Source organism: Salvelinus alpinus, chromosome 6 (assembly GCF_045679555.1).
Source record: "Salvelinus alpinus chromosome 6, SLU_Salpinus.1, whole genome shotgun sequence".
Lineage (NCBI taxonomy): Eukaryota > Metazoa > Chordata > Actinopteri > Salmoniformes > Salmonidae > Salvelinus > Salvelinus alpinus.
This window is the reverse complement of record NC_092091.1, coordinates 69,049,175-69,075,585: the sequence shown is the minus strand read 5'-3', so window position 1 is coordinate 69,075,585 and position 26,411 is coordinate 69,049,175. Positions and strand designations below refer to the sequence as shown.

The window sequence follows — 26,411 nt, the reverse complement described above, 5'->3', positions numbered from 1 at the left end:
GAATTTTGACCACATCAGCAGTTTGTTTGAAGAGCAGAGCAGGGCTGAGGCAGGGGCCTCCGGGAGAGTACTGTAGGGGCTAGCAGGAGGTATCTGGTATACAATATATAGTACACACACACACACAGCCTGTCTCCCGAAGCAAGGCAGCCATGACACGACCAGCACACTGTCCTGTCCACTCAGCACATCTGAGACTGATGGAATAGTAGAAGTGCCCTAAACGGGGGGGATGCCCTGCCACAGCGTATAAGATACAGTGATACAGCTCACTCCCTGACAAGGTGATCACCCCCACCCTGGCTGAGTGAGTGGTTCAGCCCAAAGGCAGTAAGCAGGCAGGTTTAAGAGAACAAGTTCTCATTTACAACTGCGACCTGGCCAGGATAAAGCAAAGCAGTTCGACACATACAACAACACAGAGTTACACATAGAATAAACAAACATACAGTCAATAAGATGAATGTGCAAGTAGAGCTACTGGGGTGCAAAGGAGCATGATAAATAAATAAATACAGTATGGGGATGAGGTAGTTGGATGGGCTATTTACAGATGGGCTATGTACAGGTGCAGAGATCTGTGAATTGCTCTGACAACTGGTGCTTAATGCTAGTGAGGGAGATATGAGTCTACCAGCTTCAGTGATTTTTGCAGTTCGTTCCAGTCATTGGCAGCAGAGAACTGGATGGAAAGGCGGCCAAAGGAGGAATTGACTTTGGGGGTGACCAGTGAAATATACCTGCTGGACCGGGTGCTACGGGTGGGTGCTGCTATGGTGACCAGTGAGCTGAGATAAGGCGGGGCTTTACCTAGCAGAGACTTGTAGATGACCTGGAGCCAGTGGGTTTGGCGACGAGTATGAAGCTGTTCCAGCCAACGAGAGCATACAGGTCGCAGTGGTGGGTAGTATATGGGGCCTTAGTGACAAAACGGATGGCACTGTGATAGACTACATCCAATTTGTTGAGTAGAGTGTTGGAGGCTATTTTGTAAATGACATCGCCGAAGTCGAGGATCGGTAGGATAGTCAGTTTTATGAGGGTATGTTTGGCAGCATGAGTGAAGGATGCTTTGTTGTGAAATAGAAAGCCGATTCTAGATTTAATTTTGGATTGGAGATGCTTAATGTGAGTCTGGAAGGAGAGTTTACAGTCTAACCAGACACCTAGGTATTTGTAGTTGTCCACGTATTCTAAGTCAGAACCGTCCAGAGTAGTGATGCTAGACGGGTGGGCAGGTGCGGGCAGCGATCGGTTGAAGAGCATGCATTTAGTTTTACTTGCATTTAAGGGCAGTCGGAGGCCACGGAAGGAGAGTTGTATGGCATTGAAGCTCGTCTGTAGGTTAGTTAAGACAGTGTCCGAAGATGGGCCAGAAGTATACAGAATGGTGTCGTCTGCGTAGAGGTGGATCAGAGAATCACCAGCAGCGAGAGCGACATCATTGATATATACAGAGAAGAGAGTCGGCCCGAGAATTGAAGGTAAAGACAGGCTATCTGAAATACCTGTCAATTACAACAGCATATCATGCAAATGCAGTCTATCCAATACATCCAGCATACTGTTATAGTGAGGACTTGACATGTATCCACATGGTTGGTTTGTATTGAAGTAGTTATTTATTCCCCTTCCTGTTGCATTGATTACATACAGTATTCAAACTATTACTTTGGTATGGTATTGTAGGCTAAATGCCTCTCTGGTGCAGGTGTGTGGTGTACTGGAATGTCCAGTGCTCAGCACAGTCTGTCAGTAGGCCAGTCTTGGGCCTTAGTGGCTGGGTCCAGTCCTTTCTCCCTCCAGCCCCAGGCCCCAGCTCTAGCCTCCACCCCCAGCCTGCGCCCCCCAGCCCTGGGGCCTCTGGTCTGTCATGTGGGAAGGCTGATGGTGATGTGGAGGTCTTTACCTCTGCTGCTCTCACCGCCCCACGTTAATAAAACCCACAGCGTAAATGTCACTGACTTCCACGTCAAAGGTCACTGTCGATAACGGGGGAGGTGGGTGGGTAGGGAGTGGAGGTGTGCGTGTCTCCAAAACCCTTACCGCACGTCCGTCCATCAGATGGGCTCGTCTCGTCGGTGCTCAGCCATGCCACTCACACACGTCTGTCACACAGATCGCACTAATGAAGGCCACAGCAGTCTGCATACATGTTGATACACACCGTAGCACAACTGATGAGGTGGAATTCATTCAGGTCATTTCCAGGAATTGAGGAAATACATTCAGGAATTAAATGGCACATGGAATGAGATGGAGAAAACAATACTCTGCTTGATGGTAAATGGAACATTGGATATATACATTGTTATTGAACTTCCATACATGCACATTTGAAATATTACTGTGTTAATACATATTCACAGTCTCTCTCTTTTTCCCACCCCTCTCTGTCTCTCTCTCGGTCTCTCTCTCTCTCTCTCTTTCTCTCTGTCTCTCTCTGTCTGTCTCTCTCTCTCGGTCTCTCTCTCGGTCTCTCTCTCTCTCTCTCTCTCTCTCTCTCTCTCTCTCTCTCTCTCTCTCTCTCTCTGTCTCTCTCTCTCTCTCTATGTCTCTCTCTCTCTCGTGACAGTGGAGAGGAGTACTCTGACAGCCTGGACAGTCACCCAGTCAAGGTGGGTCCATTTGGAGAAGTCTTATCTATTCTTCCATTCACTATAACCTCCATTCAATCGACTAACAAGTCTTTACGCATAATGTGGAATTGAAGTAGTTCATTGAATTGTTAATTGAATTGTTGATTTCATTTCTGGAGAGTTTGTAATCGGTGAGTCAGTCAGGATGTTGCCTGGTTTTGGCCATGTGAAGCCTATATTACACAGTGCAGTTGCTACTCTGTGCTCTACCTGGCTGTAGGCTCTGCCTCCTCTGTTCTTCCTTCCTCCTCCACCCAATGAAATCAATAGTCCAGGTTTTTCTGTACTTGTTTTTGTCCATTGTCAACTCCTTCACTGTAATACCTGGCAGCTATTCACCAAGGGGATGTTCTGTAGGCTCTTCTATCTGTCAAATCAGATCCCTCAGTCAGCCACTCCACATGCCCCTCCGCCTGCCCTGCCCATCAGCTCCGCCCAGCCTCATCGCCATGACAGTGGAGCCACGCGCGCTGTGTCACAAATCAAAGGGCTTCCGGAAGGCTCCATGTGATCAAACCAGCCCGTGATTAAACCATACCGGTGCTCTGGGGGGAGGGCTTTGATGTGACTACAAACGCTCTCAGGCGGTGTCACACACACACACACACACCGTGGGGCACAGGGGCAAGAGGGTGAGTGAGCGCGGGGGTGTTTCATCAGGCACCTGTCAAGAGTTGTGGAGGTGTAGAGTTGCGTTCGAGTCGACGTGTGTTGTATTAAACACGTTGCGCCGCATTACGGCTCGGTGTGATTTGTCGCATCGCGTTAAACGCCACATGCTGTGATTCCTGTGTGACACGACGCGGACGTCAACCTGTTGTGCTGCATTAAACGGCAGTGTTTAAAAGAGTTTCAAAACATTTTGGTTTGTCTTTTTCCAGTCACACAGGTACGCAGCCGCCTCAGAACAGCCAGCGGAAGAATTCTCCAGAACGCAGCCCGATGTTCCGAACCAAGGTAGCAACAACACGTTTTCATGTTTCACTCAGATTTTCACAAAACTTTATCAACTATTTAGGGGGGGACACCAAAACACACACACTATCGGAAGCAACACCTGATACAAAACAAGATTCTGTTCTCTACACTGTTGTATCGGTTATATATGGAATGGCTTAGTCAGTCTGATAGAGTAACACACGTACACACACACACACACACACACATACGTACACACACACACGTTTGATAACTCTCAGCAGCAAAAATCTAAATGTGGATTGTAAGTGTGTTCACCGCTCTCTTGTACATGAACACTCTGAGGAACGCACTGTGTTCTCCTCTTGTTAGGATATAAACAGAGGGAGCCGGGGGAGGAAGGAGGGAAGAGACGGAGTGAGAGAAAGAGGAGGAAGGCCCAGAGGTGCGGCTGCTGCGCTCCCGCCTCACTGCGCGGGCGCATTCTGGCGCTCCAGCGCCATCTCGCCGTTCTACAGACCGCCCGGCGTGATGCCCAGCGCTCCTCCCAGGAGCTGCGAGACGCCAACGAGAAGATCACGTCGCAGCTCGCCCAGAGACTGAACGTCAGCAAGCAGTTATCACAGGTACCACAGACCAGAAGAGGGGAGGACAGGCACAGAAAGAGTGGAACAAACAGAAGAGAAGGAGGGGTAGGGAAAGATAAGCAGGGGGGTTGGTACAGTAACTGGGAACAAGGAACAGAAGAGAAGGAGGGGTAGGGAAAGATAAGCAGGGGGGTTGGTACAGTAACTGGGAACAAGGAACAGAAGAGAAGGAGGGGTAGGGAAAGATAAGCAGGGGGGTTGGTACAGTAACTGGGAACAAGGAACAGAAGAGAAGGAGGGGTAGGGAAAGATAAGCAGGGGGGTTGGTACAGTAACTAGGAACAAGGAACAGAAGAGAAGGAGGGGTAGGGAAAGATAAGCAGGGGGGTTGGTACAGTAACTAGGAACAAGGAACAGAAGAGAAGGAGGGGTAGGGAAAGATAAGCAGGGGGGTTGGTACAGTAACTGGAAACAAGGAACAGAAGAGAAGGAGGGGTAGGGAAAGATAAGCAGGGGGGTTGGTACAGTAACTAGGAACGAGGAACAGAAGAGAAGGAGGGGTAGGGAAAGATAAGCAGGGGGGTTGGTACAGTAACTGGGAACGAGGAACAGAAGAGGAGGAGGGGTAGGGAAAGATAAGCAGGGGGGTTGGTACAGTAACGGAAAAAGGAACAGAAGAGAAGGAGGGGTAGGGAAAGATAAGCAGGGGGGTTGGTACAGTAACTGGGAACAAGGAACAGAAGAGAAGGAGGGGTAGGGAAAGATAAGCAGGGGGGTTGGTACAGTAACTAGGAACAAGGAACAGAAGAGGAGGAGGGGTAGGGAAAGATAAGCAGGGGGGTTGGTACAGTAACTGGGAACAAGGAACAGAAGAGGAGGAGGGGTAGGGAAAGATAAGCAGGGGGGTTGGTACAGTAACTAGGAACAAGGAACAGAAAAGGAGGAGGGGTAGGGAAAGATAAGCAGGGGGGTTGGTACAGTAACTAGGAACAAGGAACAGAAGAGGAGGAGGGGTAGGTAAAGATAAGCAGGGGGGTTGGTACAGTAACTAGGAACACGGAACAGAAGAGGAGGAGGGGTAGGGAAAGATAAGCAGGGGGGTTGGTACAGTAACTAGGAACAAGGAACAGAAGAGAAGGAGGGGTAGGGAAAGATAAGCAGGGGGGTTGGTACAGTAACTGGGAACAAGGAACAGAAGAGGAGGAGGGGTAGGGAAAGATAAGCAGGGGGGTTGGTACAGTAACTGGGAACAAGGAACAGAAGAGAAGGAGGGGTAGGGAAAGATAAGCAGGGGGGTTGGTACAGTAACTAGGAACAAGGAACAGAAGAGGAGGAGGGGTAGGGAAAGATAAGCAGGGGGGTTGGTACAGTAACTAGGAACAAGGAACAGAAGAGGAGGAGGGGTAGGGAAAGATAAGCAGTGGGGTTGGTACAGTAACTGGGAACAAGGAACATAAGAGAAGGAGGGGTAGGGAAAGATAAGCAGGGGGGTTGGTACAGTAACTAGGAACACGGAACAAGGAACAGAAGAGAAGGAGGGGTAGGGAAAGATAAGCAGGGGGGTTGGTACAGTAACTGGGAACAAGGAACAGAAGAGAAGGAGGGGTAGGGAAAGATAAGCAGGGGGGTTGGTACAGTAACTGGGAACAAGGAACAGAAGAGAAGGAGGGGTAGGGAAAGATAAGCAGGGGGGTTGGTACAGTAACTGGGAACAAGGAACAGAAGAGAAGGAGGGGTAGGGAAAGATAAGCAGGGGGGTTGGTACAGTAACTGGGAACAAGGAACAGAAGAGAAGGAGGGGTAGGGAAAGATAAGCAGGGGGGTTGGTACAGTAACTGGGAACAAGGAACAGAAGAGAAGGAGGGGTAGGGAAAGATAAGCAGGGGGTTGGTACAGTAACTGTATTCTTTCCTCTTTTGTTTCTTCCTGTCTTTTCTTTTGTCTTTCGGTGTGTTTCTGGGGGCCCTATCCCTGGCTGCAGTGGGAGCAGCTCCTTTGCCCTTATCATGCTTAATAAGTGTGTGTCTGACAGGCCTGCCCTCGCCTGAGGAGGTCAGCACCACAGAGGAGCAGAGGAAGAGCCACAGAGCACTGAACACACTGCTGCAGTCTCCTGCAATACTGTACTATACCCTACTGACTACTATACCCTACTGACTACTATACTATACCCTATTGACTCCTATACTATACCCTACTGACTACAATACCATATTGACTACTATACTATACCCTATTGACTACTATAATATACCCTACTGAATACTATACTATACCCTACTGACTACTATACTATACCATGTTGACTACTATACTATACCCTACTGACTACAATACCCAATTGACTGCTATACTATACCCTACTGAATACTATACTATACCCTCCTGCCTACTATACTATACTATACCCTACTGACTCCTATACTATACCCTACTGACTACAATACCCTATTGACTACTATACCCTACTGACTACTATACTATACCCTTTTGACTACGATACTATACTCTACTGACTACAATACCCAATTGACTACTATACTATACCCTACTGAATACTATACTATACCACCTGACTACTATACTATACCTTACTGACTACTATACTATACCCTACTGACTACGATACCCTACCGACTACTATACCCTACTGACTGCTATACTATACCCTACTGACTACTATACTATTCTATACCCTACTGACCACTATACTATAACCTACTGACTACTATACTATAATCTACTATACTATACACTACTGACTGCTATATTATACTATACCCTACTGAGTACTATACTATACCCTACGGACTGCTATACTATACCCCACTGACTACTATACTATAATGTAATATACTATACCCTACTGACTGCTATATTATACTATACGATACCCTGCGGACTGATATACTATACTATACTCTATTGACTTCTATACTATAATGTACTATACTGACTACTATATTATTATACTATACCATACTGACTGCTATAATGTACTAAACTGACTACTATATTATTTTACTATACCCTACTGACTACTATATTATACTATAATGTACTATTATGACTACTATATTATTATACTATACCCTACTGACTACTATATTATTCTTCAATGTACTGTACTGACTACTATATTATTTTACTATACCCTACTGACTACTATATTATACTATAATGTACTATACTGACTACTATATTATTATACTATACCCTACTGACTACTATATTATACTATAATGTACTATACTGACTACTATAATCTTATACTATACCCTACTGACTACTAAATTATACTATAATGTACTGACTACTGTATACCCTACTGATTACTATATTTTTATACTATACCCTACTGACTACTATATTTTATACTATACCCTACTGACTACTATATTATACTATACCCTACTGCCTACTATATTATTATACTATACCCTACTGACTACTATATTATACTATACTGTACCGACTACTATATAATTATACTATCCCCTACTGACTACTATACTATACCCTTCTGACTACTATATTATACTATACCCTACTGACTACTATATTATACTATAATGTACTATTATGACTACTATATTTTTATACTATACCCTACTGACTACTATATTACACTATACCCTACTGACTACTGTATTATTATACTATACCCTACTGACTACTATATTATTATACTATACCCTACTGACTACTATATTATACTATACTGTACTGACTACTATATTATTATACTATCCCCTACGGACTACTATACTATACCCTTCTGACAACTATATTTTATACTGTAATGTACGGACTACTATACTATACCCTGCTCACTACTATATTATACTATACCCTACTGACTACTATATTATACTATAATGTACTGACCACTATACTATACCCTACTGACTACTATATTATGCTGTAATGTACTGACTACTATACTATACCCTACTGACTACTATATTATTATACTATACCCTACTTACTACTATATTATACTATACCCTACTGACTACTATATTATACTATACTGTACTGACTACTCAATTATTATACTATACTGTACTGACTCAACCAGCTAGTCTCTGAAACAGTGTCCTAGTGATATTTCTCAAACTGAATTCTTTGTTTGCTACATACAGTACTTCAGTCTGAGACTGCCATCGTTGATGTTGTTTGTGGGGACGTCAAAATGAAGGGTGTTGGATCATATCTTACCATTCAGAGTGTCAAAGCCAATGACGAATTTTCAAAATGGCGCTTTACCCACATGTGTTCTGGCTCTGGCCCAACCCATTGGTTTCTGGGACCAATCAGACTGTTAAAATGGATTTCCGTTATAAAACTCGTCGGGGAGGTACTCAAATACAGACTCATTGCGGAGAAGAAACTAACATCCGTGGCGTGGTGTAGAGTTTGTGTAGCCAGGCAAATTCTTCCATGACCTGACCTCCTCTTTCGCTCTCTTTCACGGCCTCATACACATACACACACGTACTCTCTCTCACACACACACCAGGCCGTATGGTAGTTAGTGGGACTGGCAGGAAGCCCCTGTTGGGTAGGAGCAGGCAGAGCCCCGACCAGCCCCAACCCACTGGAGGCCTGATTAGGAGTGTGTGTGATACACACAGGTCAAAGAGCGCAGGAGCCCCGCTGCTCTGGAAGTGGCCTCCGGGTTCCGGCCCCTACCTAGCTATCGTAGAATAGAACAGCCAGGGCCCCGAGGAGACCTCAGACACTGGCTCTACGGCATTAATGACACACACATACAAATGCACACACACACACACACACACACACACACACACACACACACACACACACACACACACACACACACACACACACACACACACACACACACACTTACACACTTACACACATGCACAAACACCTAGAGATAGACACCACAGAGATAGACACACACACTTTTCTCTGCTTGGGCTGACCAGAAAGAAACAGCAATAGCTGTCTTTTACTCCTGCAGTATTAATGCCACTGCAGCAGAAGTTGTCCAAGACTCTGAGCTCTCAGCTAGAAAACAGGGATCATTCCCCCTATAAAGGGCACAAGGTCCTGTGCTGTTGGCTGGTATCCGGCTGGCCCCTGCCTGCCTGCTAGCTTTCTGACTCAGAGTCCAAAACTCTGGCTCTAATTGGCTTAGCCCGGCGCCTCGGGGGCTGTCATGTGAAAAGGTATGATGACAGTGTCAGAGACCGAGAAGTAGAGCTACCTCGTTTCTTTGGCTCCTTAGTGGTGTCCTGTAGTTTCCTGTTACTTCAGTGAGAAGTTGTGTGTTATTGAAATGTGAATCAGGCTGTGTGTGTCTGTGTCTGTGAGGGAGAGAGCGAGCGAGAGGGGGAGAGGTAGCGAGCGAGAGGGGGAGGTAGAGAGAGAAAGTGAGAGAAGTGGCGTACCCTTTCAGCCTAAGTGGAACATGTGTCTCTACAGCACAGTGACACTTTCATCAGTCAATCACACCACGCCAGCCACCTCATCCCCGCAGACCTCTCTGTCAGGAACCAGACTGCAATAGCTGTCAGAGACACACACACACAGAGAGAGAGACACACACTCACAGATACACACACACACACACACGGCAGAGTGCTTTGTTAGGTATTTCCACCCTGTTCCCTCTCCATAATTGCCGTCAGTCTGTAAAACGTGACCCTCTTAATGGTGCTCTCTGTTCCTTGACTTCTGTCTTTGTACTTTCTATTCAACAAGGTGGGAAGGAAATGAGAAAGAGAGAGTCTGTTAGGAAAATGAAGGATAATTAGGCTACGGGCGGGGACGTTGTCCTCTAACACTCTTTTCTTCTCCCTCTTTCCTCTCGTTTGAGGAACGAGGGAAGCGACAGAAGCTTAGAGGAACCGCCTCTGGGTGACAGGTGAGATGTACTACGGTAATTTCCGAAAATGTTCCTCCCGCTGTAAAGAAACGTCGGTCACGCATATTAACCGAACAGGGGATAATTTGGGTCTGGAATCAGGTACCTCGCACCCCTCCCAAACCTCCCCCTCTACCTCGTTCTACAATTGAACGTCTCTTCGACACGAACCCAACCCCGTAATCTCCAGGTGTAGATCGGCCCAGCTCCCATCCTGCCCGTAAGAGGCTGGGATTACCACAGGATTAGAGGAGTAAAACAGACACGGCTGACAGGGAGAAGAGGGGTTTTTCTGGGTCTAGGCTTTTTATGCCCAGGCACATGACAGAGCCTGGCACTTAAATCCTGGTGACGGACACTATAAAGGTACAACATAATAAAGATGGCTCCACTTCTGCCTTCAGTTGTCTTTCCAGAAATCTATGGTTCATCTAAAGTCTAGAATCGAAGGTCATGGCTGTTGGTCCTTGAGTTCTATGATGTTAGGATGAGTATCTCTCGTTTAGAACACTAGGTAAGTACTGTCCTCACTCTGCCGTGGCTTGAGGTTTGATGATGATAGGATGAGTATCTCTCGTTTAGAACACTAGGTAAGTACTGTGTCCTCACTCTGCCGTGGCTTGAGGTGTCTCTGGTCTTATTCTAGAAGGACGATACTGGTGTTGTCTCAAGTCCATTTTCAAGGTGTTGTACGTATGTCTGGGTCTAGGTCATGTTAGGCTAGCGTTCGCTTGTTGTGGTTGAGGAACCAGGCCAGCCCAAAATGAGGGAGTGTACTGTACGACTGTGTGTGTCTATGACTATGTGGTTCCTTTGCTATTTTCGGAGCCACCGGCCTCATTATTTATCCTGCTAATGATTCAGTATCACTTGGAATGGCACCAGCGAGACCACTACCCTAGAGAGAAAGAGAGGCGCGAGAGGGGGGGAGAGAGGAACTGAAATAGAGAGAGCAGGAGGGGAGAGAGTGGTAGAGGGAGAGAGAGCGGGAAAAGAGAGAGAGGAAGAGAAATAGACAGAACGGGAGGGAGAGGAGAAAGCGCAAAAGAGGGAGAGTAGTGAGCGAGAGTGGGGGAGAGAGGAAGAGAGAGGGGGGTGAGAGAGAGAGAGACTTCAGCTGGGCAGCCTAATGGTCCCACCATGCATCAGAGTCAGTGTCAGTGTCATCTCTCACCAGACCCAGGGCTGAAAATGGCCCCTCTGAAATCAAAGCCTGTCTTACGGGAAGTGTCATCAATGCCACTCTTAACACACCCATACACACACACACACGACCCAGCAGCAGAAGCAGCCCCCCTCTCTCTCTCTGTCTCTCTCAGTGGGGATATGGCCTGTGAGCCTTCAAAGAGGAGGAAACCTAAAACAAGAGGGATTCTACTAAGAGGTGTCAGCAGGCAACCAGATATCAATAACCTCCATGTATGCAGAGCAGAGGCCCCCCCTGGGACTACTGTGGTTTCCAGGATGGTTGGGAGGGTGTGGGGGAGTTGGGATGGTGTGAGGGGTTGAGAGGGTGTGTGTACCACACATATCACCTTCTCCTTATTTGCGCTACAAAGTGAGCATTATGTTTGATACCAGATCGTATTATTGTGGCAATGATAAATTAGACGACAGAAAAGCATTGAGTACATTGAGGTTGATAATATACATGCGGTTTAAACCGTTTAGCCTCAAAGCAAATGTTTACCATGTCTGATACGCTGGTACAGTAGGGTAGATGATTACCTAGCAGTATTCTCCTACGATTCCTCCCTCGCTCTTACTAACTCTCTCTCTCCTCTCTCCTCTCTCTCTCCTCCTCTCTCTCCTCTCTCTCTCTCTCTCTCTCTCTCTCTCTCTCCTCTCTCCTCTCTCTCTCTCTCTCTCTCTCTCTCTCTCTCTCCTCTCTCCTCTCTCTCTCTCCTCTCTCCTCTCTCTCTCTCTCTCTCTCTCTCTCACACTCATACACACTTTTTCGCTCCGCTTCTAAACCAAACCCAGCTCAGCTCCCTCCGTCCCAGGGTGCACTCTGATTCTACTGGATGGCTCTATTACGCCTGCCAATCAGGGTTAGAGAATTAGGGGCCTTCGGCCGGCCGCGCGTCAGAATCATCCTCGTCTTCATTAAGATAGAAACAGGATTTAATCACAGTTACCAGTCAGTACGTTACACTGTAGAATAATATACAGTAACTTTGAAAAAGACTTTCAGTTTGTCCATCATAAGGGGCTGGTTTCCTGGACATAGATTAAACCTAATCCTGGATTTAAAAGCATGTTCAATGATTCTCCATTGAGAGTGATTTTTTAAATCCACAAACGGGTTCACCCTGTGTTCACTTGTTTCACTGCCTCTTCTGTACATGCCTAGTGTAGTGTACGTGTTTGTATCCACAAAGCATCTCAGAGTAGGAGTAGTAGCAGGTATACTTTCAGACTCTCTTGGTGTCCTTTCAGTCACATTTTCTTTAAGTCTTTTCTCAATCTATGAGTGCTGCTCTGACAACCTAGTGTACGTTCTGACCCGCTTTAGTTTTTCAATCACAAAACAACTATTTTTGTCTTCCTATTTTTGTCTTTATATGTATGTTGCAGGTCCAGGAATTCTAGTTTACATGACGTTTCCCTTCACTTTTTTCATACTACAGGTCCATGTGTCTAACAGTACTTTCTGACTACCTCTCTCTCTCTCTCTCTGCTCCCGATGTGTTTAATGGTGTTCCCAGAAGCTGACCTCTGACCTGGCGGGTGTAGAGCAGCAGAAGAAGGTGCTGGAGATGGAGCTGGAGCAGTGGAGGCAGATCCACAGGACCAACACCCCCCAGCAGCTCCCCTCTACCGCCCCCCAGCCCCTGGAGACCCCCAGCCCGCCTGTCCTTAAAGCCCTGGAGGCAGAGGTCAAACAGCTCCACACTAAACTGAAGGTTAGTGGTCAGACGATAGAGGAAGCAGGAGTTCACTGCAATAGATATACAGTATTTATTTGTATCATTCAACCTTTAGTCACACAGTTGAGTCAATTAACAACTAATGGTGGCATGTCAGGAAGAGAGCACAGCAGCAATATCATTTACATTTATTTATTTATTTGACAGGGACAATGCACACATTGCTGTAAATGTGCCAGATTTAGCCAGCTGGCTAGTTTTCATCTGTAGTTCCCTGGGCAGATAAAACTATACTACACATAGAAGCAAGGACCCTGACGTTAATTATCAATGCTGACAGCAGGGTTGACAATGTCAGAAACGAGCTTCAATCATGTCAGAAACAAGCTTCAACTGAACACTCCTTTAATCTGAATGTTAAAACCAAAAAGTATCTTAATTTATTTCAGATTTTATTTTAATCTTTTTTTTGTCTCAGTCTAATAATATGCTAAAAATGTCCACAGAGCTTCTTTTTTTTACCGATGATTTATACATCACATCTTTTCAAAATCGTATTAGATTTACCAATGACAATTACCCAGTGGCTTCCTATTAGCTGATATGCCAGGGAACACCTGTCAGTGAGGTGAGAAATGGGAAACAACAGCGTGGTTGTGAGGATGTGTCCTCTGAGTGGCTGCACCCTCCGAGGTGTCAGTACGACGACGTTATCTGTCCTTCATTAGCTCACTCATCAGTGTCATCCGCCATATTGCTACTGTCGTTACCAAAGGCTGACGAGTCAGCTGAGGTGATGGTGGCGTGTGAGAGGTGAGGAGGGGGAGCAGAGAGAACAGTGTGTTGGGGGGAGGGTGTGTGTGTGTGTGTGTGTGTGTGTGTGTGTGGGTATGTGTGTGTGTGTGATCCTACGAGTTTCCGCTGGAGACCAGAGCTCCTTTAAACCAAAGGGAAGATGCACACAAAAATATCCATCATTCTCATGATCACAAGCACACCTGTAGTCACGGGCCACAAGGGTTGTATGTGTGTGTGTGTGACGTGCACCAGAGAGGCTTTGACACAAAGGTGTCCTCTCTCTCTTTGATCCTGCAGTAGAGGCATACTGATACCTAGAACCAGAAACACACAGAGAACATAAAACAACAAATATATATTTGTAGCTTTTTTACTTGACATGGTTCTCCTTTCCCATCATTCCTCTACATATAAGCTGTGATGTCATACCATTTCACTTCTATTCCATTTGTATTTTAATTTAATTTAATTGAAAGAATTTACAGAAATATATTTATACACCACATATTCTCACATGACAAAGACAGACAAGAGGTTTAAAAATGGATCCGTACACAATCACAATCTCCTCCTACTTCTCCTCAACTGTGTAAATGTATTATAAATCTCTTTCTGTCACTTCCTGTCATCCTAGTGTCTGCACTTCTAATGAGAACACATGCTGCTACATCTGACCTGTCACCGCTAGTGTCACAACACCCCTGTCTCTTTGTCTCTGTGGCGCACACACTCACACACTGTCTCTCTGTCTCCCCTTCTCAGAGCTCCAAGGCGGAGGTGACGAGGCACACGTCGGCTAACAAAGCCCTGCGAGCCCAGCTGCTGGAGAGAGAGGAGAAGCTCAGAGAACTGCAGGAGAAGTCAGTACAGAGACCAGCTCTCTCTCTCTCTCTCTCTCTCTCTCTCTCTCTCTCTCTCTCTCTCTCTCTCTCTCTCTCTCTCTCTCTCTCTCTCTCTCTCTCTCTCTCTCTCTCTCTCTCTCTCTCTCTCTCTCTCTCTCTCTCTCTCTCTCTCTCTCTCTCTCATTCTCTATCTGTCTCTCTCTCTGTTTCTCTCTATCTCACTCTTTCTTTCTCACTTTGTTTCTCTCTCTTTTCTCTTTCTCTCACTCTCATTCTCTGTATGTCTGTCTCTCTTTCTCTCTCCGTTTCTCTCTTGCTCATTCTTCCTCCTCTCTGTCTCATCTGCAGTGTTTGATTCCACCGTGTGGCAGCTCTCTGACTGCTGCCTTACTCTCCAGCTCAGCTCTGAATATTCTCTGGGGGTTTTTCTGTTTGTGTGTTGGTGCATTCGTGCGTGTGTGTGTGTGTGTGTGATTTATTTTTCTGTGTGTGTGTTAATGCCATGTATGTTGTGTGTGTGTGCCCTGTCGTTCATTGTGTGTTGAGATAAGATGGAGGGTTTTGATCAAAGAGAAGGCTATTGATCCAGTGTGTGTGCCGCAGGAAGGATCAACTCTGCTCCTCGTGACACAGAAACCCACACAACACCACAGTGGCCCCAGGGCCCTCTGTTAATGACTTACATAGTTGAAAGAAGTGAAACTACCAAGCTGTGATCGATGAGCATGTAACATGTTAAGAGGTCTCAGCAATCATCAACTTATCAAACTTTACATTTTTCTTCTCAAACAAAGGCAGAATGGACTGACCTGTTAGTTTTTTCTCTCTCCCTCTCTCTCTCTCTCTCTCTCGCTCTCTGTCTCTCTCTCTCTCTCTCTCTCTCTCTCTCTCTCTCTGTGTCTCTCTGTCTCTCTGTGTGTCTCTCTCTCTCTCTCTGTCTCTCTCTCTCTCTCTCTCTCTCGGCCGAATATGATACTGTAGTCCCCTTTTTTCCTTTCATCTTCTATAATACATCCAACATGTGTGTTCAGTGTGTACAGCGATCACAGTGACGTTGTGTGTCTGACCAAAGCGCGGGCAGATCACAGCCGAGACAGAGCGAAGATCCCTCAGCCGGTTTCCGCGACAACGTCCCTCATATCCATTGGTCCCTTCTTCTTCTATCGCCATGGCGCTACCCTAGCACCTCGCCACTTCCTCGACGAAGTGTGCTTCTCTCAGAATGAAAGACATGTCTCTACCAGACGTCTCTGAAATATACATCTCAGTACACACCAAGGGGCCAGGCAGGCTGCTCCTCGGCAACAAAAAAAAGTGAATTTCAAAGTAAGAGCGCATGTCCTCAGTCAATATCTGTCATCCAGGCCCCTGCTTTATTTATGAACCTACTTCTTTCATCTCCAGCGATCCTGTTGTCTGTCTGTCTGTCTGTCTAGCAGAGACACATCTATGTTTCGACTTCTCTTTAGTTTTTTAACAACACATACTGCTGTCTGTCGAACACTTTAAAGTGTGATTATCACGGACGCATGTTTGACGAGTGATAAAGTGGAAAAACAGGAGATAAAAAGAAACTAGCAGTGGGGTGAAAATGTTAGTGATCAGGAATAGGCTCCAAGTCGAGTCTCTCGACTGACACTTCATAAATACAGATCACTCTCTCTCTCTCTCTCTCTCTCTCTCTCTCTCTCTCTCTCTCTCTCTCTCTCTCAGAAGAATAACTACTACTATAGTAGCTATCCCCCATTCTTTTTCATCCTTTGTTCATCCTCTGTTCATCTAAAATACATGTTCCTGATCTAATTAGCATTATTAGTGTTGGGGATGAACAGAGGGAGCTGTGTGATGTGGCTGGGCTTCTCTCTAATGCTGCTGCTCTTAATGTCAACAGAGACAGACGTCCTAAAGGTTCAATATGGCTTTTCTCATTAATGGTTAAATCCATTGGGGTAACCAGGGACCCTATGCAGCAGCTCCCCCCGGCCTGACTCTCCTCTCTTCTCTCTCATTTCATTTAATGTCACTCCAATAAGACAAGCTCTCATTTATTTGGCCCGGTCTGCCCCCAGGCTAACGGCTCTATCGAGGGAGACAGGGACATTTACTTACACAAAAATATGAAAGGCACTTGCCCCTCGGTTGCGTCATCTGTTTATTTAGAGTCGAAGCCTAGTCCGTAATATGCGCCGGCCGAGAGGAGAAACAACAAAGCATATTTTGCAATGTTAACCTGATTAATTAAAAGGAAACACATCTGATCTTTAATTATATCATTCCATTTGTTCTTCCGATTCCCCCCCAGCGGGACCCCAGAAGGCCATGAAGTCGGTAATATTTGCCTTTATGTGAAAAAAACCCGGAGCAAAACATGTAAACAGAATAAACAACACACTAAGACGTTTAACTGAAAGAGTCTCTTAAGATGAGGCTCTAAAGAGTTACGGGAATATTAAGCGTGTCGGGGAGAGGTTTTGAAATGTGAAGTGACACGTCGTATATTTTAGACACACACACAGCCATGCCGTTTCAACAGCGGGCCCCCAGTGTCTCTCTATCTAGTTACTGTCAGAATAGTCAACTAGTCAAGTAAACAAACTCTTTTGGAGTTGATTCCCCTCTGGATCGTTATCTACAGAACCACGTCCCCCTCCCTAGTCGCCGCCTCCACAGTCGAATGGGTTTTCATGTGGCGAGGACAGCAGTGGAACATTTCATCAAGAACTGTGTCTCTTTTCATGCTATTTGGATGTGTTGAATTGCATCTATGTAAGTGTAGATCAGACTGTTACTGCAGTCTGGATGTTAGTTTAGATCAGACTGTTACTGCAGTCTGGATGTTAGTTTAGATCAGACTGTTACTGCAGTCTGGATGTTAGTGTAGATCAGACTGTTACTGCAGTCTGGATGTTAGTGTAGATCAGACTGTTACTGCAGTCTAGATGTTAGTGTAGATCAGACTGTTACTGCAGTCTGGATGTTAGTGTAGATCAGACTGTTACTGCAGTCTGGATGTTAGTGTAGATCAGACTGTTACTGCAGTCTGGATGTTAGTGTAGATCAGACTGTTACTGCAGTCTGGATGTTAGTGTAGATCAGACTGTTACTGCAGTCTGGATGTTAGTGTAGATCAGAAGATCTAGAAGGTCATTTGTCAGAAATGTTTCCCAACTGATGTTGCACAACATGCATAGATATTCCCCACTAGTCTAGGAATCAGGAATGTATGCAGTCTACAAATGGGATATTATACAGCCATTCATATTTTCTGCAGCATCCCCTATCAGCATGGGATTGTCAATATATTTAGTTGTCATAATGAGATGTGATGGGAGGGGAGCGTGGGGACATGGTGTGTGTCTGCTTCTGCGTGTGTTTGCGTCTGCATTGTTGCGTGCGTGTTAATGACCTGTGTGTGTGTGTGTGTGTGTGTGTGTGTGTGTGTGTGTGTGTGTGTGTGTGTGTGTGTGTGTGTGTGTGTGTGTGTGTGTGTGTGTGTGTGTGTGTGTGTGTGTGTGTGTGTGTGTGTGTGTGTGTGTGTGTGTGTCTCATTCCCAGGGTGATCCACACAGAGAGAGACGTGCACATGAAGAGGCAGCTGGTGGAGGACGTGAAGACCAGGATGAAGTTCCTCCTGGAGACTGAGAGGACACACAGAGGACTGGTGGAGGAGCTGGAGAAGAAAGTAGGTCTCAGTTAACATCTCACACCACATGGTTTAATCACACGCAACAATGAGTTAGCATAATCAGATGGCATAAAATGCATTTCACTGGCACGTTTACAGTCCCGCCAGACTTGATGGTTTTCCTGTAGTCACAACAACATTTCAGATGGCACGTTTTCATCACATGACGTCATCTGCTGGCAAATTTAACAATGAGTCGGCTATGCATGTACTATATGTCATGAAAACACCACTAACCGACATATACACCTAGCCTTGATTTAATTTAGACAGTACTGTAGCATGGGCTAAAGAAAAACACATTCAAACATCTTTGTTACTTTTAAGGTCATCTCAAGTTCTTCCTCCTCTCTCCCTCTGTGTGTGACGTCCAGGTGAAGACCTTGACAGAGGAGGCCACTAACAGGAAGGCCTTTATAGACTCTCTGAAGAGGAGGCTGAGTGTAGCCACTAAAGAGAAGAGTCAGTATGAGACGACCTGTCAGGATCTCAAGGAGGGCCTGGACAAGAAGGTAGCAGCAATAGCAGTTCAGACTCACCATTCTAGCAGTGTGTGTGACGTCCAGGTAGACAGCAGTGGTAATATTGCTGTTGCTTACACACAGGCTGGGATCGTTCTATTTTGACTTGGTAAAAAATAACAGCATCAAGCTATTTGATAAGGTGAATTGTATTTCCTTCCCATGGACAAGCTGGGAGAAGTACCCTAACAGAAGTGGAGATTGACTCCACAACGCCTTCTTATAGCGTCATTTCCAACCCCATGTATTACGATATAATCTCCCTGGGTTGTCATGTACAGGAACAGCATGAATGGAAATCTGATATCATTCTCTCTCCCTCCTTGTAGGAGCAGTGTGTGGAGGCCCTGCAGGCCCGTGTGAGGGCCAGTGAGCGGGCCCAGGCTGAGCTGGAGCAGACGGCCTCCCGTCAGATGGAGGGTCTGGCCCAGCAGAGCACCGTGGCCCTGGAGGCCCTGCACAGACGACTGGGCCTGGCCCACACACAGCTGGAGCAGCTACAAGCCTTCATTAAGGTACTGGACTGGGGACAGGGCATGGGTTAGAGGGCAGAGGTCAAATGTACTTGGGGCAGACATAGCACAGCACAGGGGTCGGTGGTCACTGTCAAAGACATGGACATACCAGGGTCGTGTTCAGTCGGGGCACACCGTAGATTTAAAATTAAATTAAAATAACCAGCCCCCCTCCGCGTTTCAGTCAGTTTTCTTCCATTTGATGCCTAATGAACATGACCCAGTTTGACAATCCCGGTCTGAGATTAGCCTAGTGCATCCTAATATAACCGTATTAGGGTTGTGATATGCCAGTCAGACGAGGGACTGCTAATTAGCCTTGCTGCCATGGCATGTTCTCTTCACACAAAGACCTAATAACCATTGTAATATGACGTCTCTTATTCTAAATTCATTAACATAATTGCCTCTGAATCAGTCTTTAATCCGACCATCAAATTGAGTCATGACATTGGGTGACGCGAGGGCTGAGTGCTTAGTCTGTGCCAGTGGAGGGCATAATGGGGGGTGAAGGCCCTGCCAGTGTGCGTCTGCCCAGTGGGATTGGAGGCCAGGTCTGGCCTGGTCCCAGTTCTAATCCAACTGCCTTTCTAGTGGTGTGTCTGCCAGGGCCTGATAAAGAACCTGTCAATCACACCGTCGCCGTGACACCTGCCCATCAGCTCTGACTGCAGTGTTGAGGGGGAGGGGCTTGAGAGAGACTGCGATGGTATCCCCTCCCTCAGAACTAGTCCAGGAGACAACATGGATACCATTGTGGTCATCACCAGCTCTTTGTTCTCCCTCAAGACATTTGTTTCACTGGTCAAAATAAACTGAGCAAACTGCTGTCAGGAAGTTTTTAACAATAGGTTGCCCATCTTTCTCTCTCTCTCCCTACCTTCCTTTCCTGCCCTCTTCTCTACCCCCACTCCCTCTTTTCTCCCCTAGCAACACTATCTTTACTAGTGAGCCCTTTCCTTCCTTGTTCCCAGAACACTAGGGCTGAGTTATCTGAATGTCTGGGCCACTGTTGTTGAGCATTCACATCATTCAAATCATTCCCATCATTCTATGTTTCTCCAATCCTTTTTATGATCCCAGATAAGAACAGGAGGCCTTTTGATTGGCTGACCTGCCATCCAGAGGAGATTTACTGCTGTCATGTATTGCTCAGTGTCCAGTGCTTCTGGGGCCTTCTTCTGTTGTGTACTCTGTTTGGTTGGACCCCGGGCTCCTCTCTACCAGCCTCAGGCCATGTTCCACCTCTGTTGATGTGCTAAACAGTGGCCCTGGACTGGCTGCCTACGCTCACCGGCTTAGGCTCAGACACAAAGGTGGACACCAGATTTGGGTTCAAATACTATTTCAATTATTTAAAGTACTTTCGCATACTTTAGAAGTAAGTATTCAGCAATGTTTGATTTGAAAATACAAGTAGTTGAATATTGGAATGTATTTGAAAATATACTTGGAAAGTATTGGTACTGGACACAGTTAAATAGAACAGTAATAGCCTATATCAGTATATATCTATGAAGGTGCCATGTTCACACTAGAGGTGTGTCTGAATTCACTCAACCACATATTGTGGTCTACTGTCCTTTACAATCCCTGTCTGTGTGTTTTCAAATGGCCATTTTCTCAGTCAGTCCTTCCAGACAGTTATTTTGAGTGTGTGATCTAGTGAGAGTGATCTAAACGAATGGGGGTAGTTATTAGAGAAGGACAGTGTTTCCCTGCTCAGTTGATCTCCATGTTGTAAGCCTCTGCTGTCTAAATTGGCCCTCTGGCTATGGTGATTGTGATACAAGGTTTGTCAGGGTAAGATCTGTGTGCAACTGACTCGACCTGCACACACACACACACACACAAAATAGTGTGAGATACAATTGGTCTCACTTTCATATATACACACACACACTGATTCTCTCTCTCTTTCTCTCTCTCTTTCATTATTTCTCTCCCTCTCTCCCAGGGCTCAAAATGAGTGATGAATTCACCCCTTAATCTCTTTCTGGATTATTCCACACATTCAGGGTTTGGGTCAATTGATTGTAACCCTTGACTAGCGACAGTAAATATCTATTAGGGCTGTAAATAAAAGAATAGGATCTCTGGCAGGTTCTTAATGAGCTGTGTATTCCTCCAGGACACAGAAGAAGTCTCGGCACACTTAAAGAGCCACACCCAGTTTGGTCTATCAGGAAAATGAAGATAGCTGTGGTATATCAGACCGTATACCACGGGTATAACAAAACATTTATTTTTACTGCTCTAATTACATTGGTAACCACTTTATAATAGCAATAAGGCACATGGCCAATATAGCACTGCTAAGGGCTGTGTAAGAACAGCCCTTAGCCGTGGTACAGTTGAAGTCAGAAGTTTACATACACCTTAGCCAAAAACTCAGTTTTTCACAATTCCTGACATTTAATCCTAGTTAAAATTCCCCGTCTTAGGTCAGTTAGGATCACCACTTTATTTTAAGAATGTGAAATGTCAGAATAATAGTAGAGAGAATGATTTATTTCAGCTTTTATTTCTTTCATCACATTCCCAGTGGGTCAGAAGTTTACATACACTCAATTAGTATTTGGTAGCATTGCCTTTAAATTGTTTAACTTGGGTCAAACGTTTCAGGTAGCCTTCCACAAGCTCCTGACAGAACTGGTGTAACTGAGTCGGGTTTGTAGGCCTCCTTGCTCGCACACGCTTTTTCAGTTCTCCCCACAAATTTTCTATAGGATTGGAGGTCAGGGCTTTGTGAAGGCCACTCCAATACCTTGACTTTGCTGTCCTTAAGCCATTTTGCCACAACTTTGGAAGTATGCTTGGGGTCATTGTCCATTTGGAAGACCCATTTGCGACCAAGCTTTAACTTCCTGACTGATGTCTTGAGATGTTGCTTCAATATATCCACATAATTTTCCTACCTCATGATGCCATATATTTTGTGAAGTGCACCAGTCCCTCCTGCAGCAGACCACCCCCACAACATGATGCTGCCACCCCCGTGCTTCACGGTTGGGATGAAGTTCTTCGGCTTGCAAGCCTCCCCCTTTTGCCTCCGAACATAACGATGGTCATTATGGCCAAACAGTTCTATTTTTGTTTTATCAGACCAGAGGACATTTCTCCAAAAAGTACAATCTTTGTCCCCATGTGCAGTTGCAAACCGCAGTCTGGCATTTGTATGGCGGTTTTGGAGCAGTGGCTTCTTCCTTGCTGAGCGGCCTTTCAGGTTATGTCGGTATAGGACTGGTTTTACTGTGGATATAGATACTTCTGCGTGGTCCCATGGTGTTTATACTTGCGTACGATTGTTTGTACAGATGAACGTGGTACCTTCAGGCGTTTGGAAATTGCTCCCAAGGATGAACCAGACTTGTGGAGGTCTACAATTTTTTTTTTTAGGTCTTGGCTGATTTCTTTAGATTTGCCCATGATGTCAAGCAAAGAGGCACTGAGTTTGAAGGTAGGCCTTGAAATACATGCACAGGTACACCTCTAATTGACTCAAATTATGTAAATTAGCCTATGAGAAGCTTCTAAAGCCATGACATCATTTTCTGGAATTTTCCAAGCTGTTTAAAGGCACAGTCAACTTAGTGTATGTAAACTTCTGACCCACTGGAATTGTGATACAGTGAATTAGAAGTGAAATCATCTGTCTGTAAACAATTGTTGGAAAAATGACTTGTGTCATGCACAAAGTAGATGTCCTAACCGACTTGCCAAAACTATAGTTTGTTAAACAAGAAATGTGTGGAGTAGTTGAAAAACGAGTTTTAATGACTCCAACCTAAGTGTATGTAAACTTCCGACTTCAACTGTATATTGGCCATATACCACACGCCCTCGTGGCCATATACCACACCCCCTCGTGGCCATATACCACACCCACTCGTGGCCATATACCACACCCCCCCCGTGGCCATATACCACACCCCCTCGTGGCCATATACCACACCACCTCGTGGCCATATACCACACCACCTCGTGGCCATATACCACACCCCCTCGTGGCCATATACCACACCCCCTCGTGGCCATATACCACACCACCTCGTGGCCATATACCACACCCCCTCGTGGCCATATACCACACCCCCTCGTGGCCATATACCACACCCCCTCGTGGCCATATACCACACCCACTCGTGGCCATATACCACACCCCCTCGTGGCCATATACCACACCCACTCGTGGCCATATACCACACCCACTCGTGGCCATATACCACACCCCCTCGTGGCCATATACCACACCCCCTCGTGGCCATATACCACACCCACTCGTGGCCATATACCACACCCCCTCGTGGCCATATACCACACCCACTCGTGGCCATATACCACACCACCTTGCGGCCATATACCACACCCCCTCGTGGCCATATACCACACCCACTCGTGGCCATATACCACACCACCTTGCGGCCATATACCACACCCACTCGTGGCCATATACCACACCACCTTCTGCCTTATTGACTAATAATATATTGATTTGGGGTAGAATAGACACCTCAGCTTAAATATAAATACTTTATAGAATGTACAGAGAAACCCTACAGAATATCCTAGTCTGTTTAGTCATATTATTTTGGCTTTTAGAATCAGCTCATTTGTGTTTTTGTCTGAGCTTCATGCATTTATATTTGATTTCATTTACTAATAGTCCATCTAATGCCATACCTCGGCTCCGTCCACGATCTGTCTGTCAACGATAACTCTCCCCACCAACTCTCAGAGCTCTCCCTTATGAAATCTAGCAGAGCCTCAGCAAAGTACTTCTGATCCGCCCGTGTGAAATAAACTAAAGCAATGGAGATGTCTACTGTATGTCTGTTTATGATTAGCCTGGGTTATGTACACAGAATGTGGGGGGGTGTACATACGTGTGTGTGTGTGCGTGTGTGTGCGTGTGTGTGCGCGTGTGTGTGTGTGTGTGTGTGTGTGTGTGTGTGTGTGTGTGTGTGTGTGTGTGTGTGTGTGTGTGTGTGTGTGTGTGTGTGTGTGTGTGTCTGTTTCTGTATGTGTGCAGTTTTCCTTGTGTGTCTGCTTGAAAAGCAGTCTCATGCTACCTAGCCCATCTCTCGGCTGACCGTCCATTCCAAGGTCAGCTTTTCAGGCGAGCTTACAGGGGAATGATACAGAAGATTATTGCATCGATCAATAAGCTCAAAATGAAGCAAAGGGGAGTTTTGGGTTATTGACTTTCTCATGTACAGTGGCAGCTTTGACATTTAATTGTCTCGCTCTCTTTGTATTTAGAGCCAACTGCCATTTAGTGGATTCAGGCCTCTGAGGTGCCCGAAGACCAATGAGGTTTCACACACACACACACACACACACTCTCGGGCACCATTTTAAATGCACCTCATCGCTCAATTATTTACACTGTTATGTCGTTGTATTGGCTTGTTGTATGGTGAGCCCATTCAAAAGCAAATAAATAAAAGGTAGCATCTTTCCCATGCGTGATTCGGTCCGCGTCAATTCTGAGGAGATTTGTCGGAGAAAAAACCTATTGTTGATATCCAAGATGCGTAGATACCCTCGGTGTCCGTCATCACGGCGCCATTCAATCGATCGGATAACTCGGAAACCCTCTCAGGTACTAAACTCCTATACGGAGAATGAGCGAACGAACCAGAGAATTTCAGTGTCAAACTCAAGATTGCTGCTGACGCCCTCGGCTCTTGTCTTGATAGGTTTAATTTATTCATCATTTATACAGGTGTAGGGTCTTAATTTGATCACCCTGTTGCAGGAGAACTTTTCAACAATGCAGGAAATGTTGAACTTGTGGTGTATTTAAAGTTTAAAAAGGCTTCTGAAGTCTGTAATTTCCACTTTTCCCTTACAAAACAATTTATAAACCCCTACAAAAATGTGCATGAATTATAATACACATAATAATTCACATTTCCTGTTGCTGCAGGACTTTTTTTCCCTGCTGTAGAAAACTGGCTCAAATTTAGATCCTACATCTTTATCTGTGTCTCTCTCGCTTTCTCTAGTTTCATCACCCTTTCTACATTGTCTTCTTCTCAGGCTCTGGCAAGCGAAACTCTCCGTGAGGTGCAGGACGCCAAATCGCAGCTGAGGAAGAACAGGAAGATGGCGGAGAAGAAGAAGGCAGTAGGGGCCGGAGGGCTGTCCAAGCAGTCCATGGTCAAGGCCCAGTCCATTGCTGCATCCATCCTCAACATGACCGAGAAGGACCTGGCTGAAATGCTGGACACCGATGAGGTACAGGTTCATGAATCCATAAAATAGTCACTGCAGGATGGACGTAATATCTGACCCTGTATCAGCTGTTAAGAGACATCTTCTACCACCTTCACAATGACCCAGTGGGAACAGATACATGTATAGGTTACCATCACTGACAGGAAAACATGGAAAGACAGTTGACTTGTATTGAAGTCCCAGTTCAGTCAGATGAATCTAACTGGCACTTGGCCTCTGTGGCGGTTCAGTCTCATGTAGAGGCGAAAGAAACGCACACCTATTTAGGCGAGGTGCTGGCTAGCGGAGTGGAACACTTAAAAAAATAAAGGAGAGCCGCACACTCTAGGAGCTCAGATTCAAAAATATTTCAATCTCATGTAACAGAGTGCTATAGTAAATGTAGCTATATGACCTTTCTAGTCGTTGACTGGATAAGTATGGGTGAGTAGGCATCATGGACACTTAGGGAGGTGATACAGTGCATTCGGAAAGTATTCAGACCCCTTGACCTTTTCCACATTTTGTTATATTACAGCATTATACTTAAATGGATGAAATAAAACATTTTCCTCATCGCTCTACACACAATACCCCATAATGACAAAGCGAAAACGGGTTTTTATTTACCTAAGTATTCAGACCCTCAAGATTTAGCTCCGGTGCATCCTGTTTCCATTGATCATCCTTGAGATGTTTCTACAACTTGATTGGAGTCCACCTGTGGTAAATTCAATAGATCGGACATGATTCGGAAAGGCACACATCTGTCTATATAAGGTCCCACAGTTGACAGTGCATGTCAGAGCAAAAACCAAGTCATGAGGTCGAAGGAATTGTCCGTAGAGCTCCGACACAGGATTGTGTCGAGGCACAGATCTGGGGAAGTGTACCCCAAAATTTCAGCAGCATTGA

At 45.6% G+C, this 26,411-nt stretch overlaps 1 protein-coding gene across 3 annotated transcripts in view; it reads left to right on the top strand.

Annotated features, from left to right (window-relative positions):
- cntln (centlein, centrosomal protein) overlaps positions 1-26,411 on the top strand; it is a 148,044-nt gene that overhangs the window by 88,314 nt on the left and 33,319 nt on the right. For all 3 annotated transcript variants that reach the window (XM_071407647.1, XM_071407646.1, XM_071407648.1), the window contains 9 exons: positions 2,576-2,618; positions 3,521-3,596; positions 3,930-4,183; positions 12,752-12,949; positions 14,474-14,571; positions 18,109-18,235; positions 18,613-18,750; positions 19,089-19,274; positions 25,320-25,517. In XM_071407647.1, the coding sequence (XP_071263748.1) occupies positions 2,576-2,618; positions 3,521-3,596; positions 3,930-4,183; positions 12,752-12,949; positions 14,474-14,571; positions 18,109-18,235; positions 18,613-18,750; positions 19,089-19,274; positions 25,320-25,517 (1,318 nt within the window). The remainder of the gene's footprint in view (positions 1-2,575; positions 2,619-3,520; positions 3,597-3,929; positions 4,184-12,751; positions 12,950-14,473; positions 14,572-18,108; positions 18,236-18,612; positions 18,751-19,088; positions 19,275-25,319; positions 25,518-26,411) is intronic.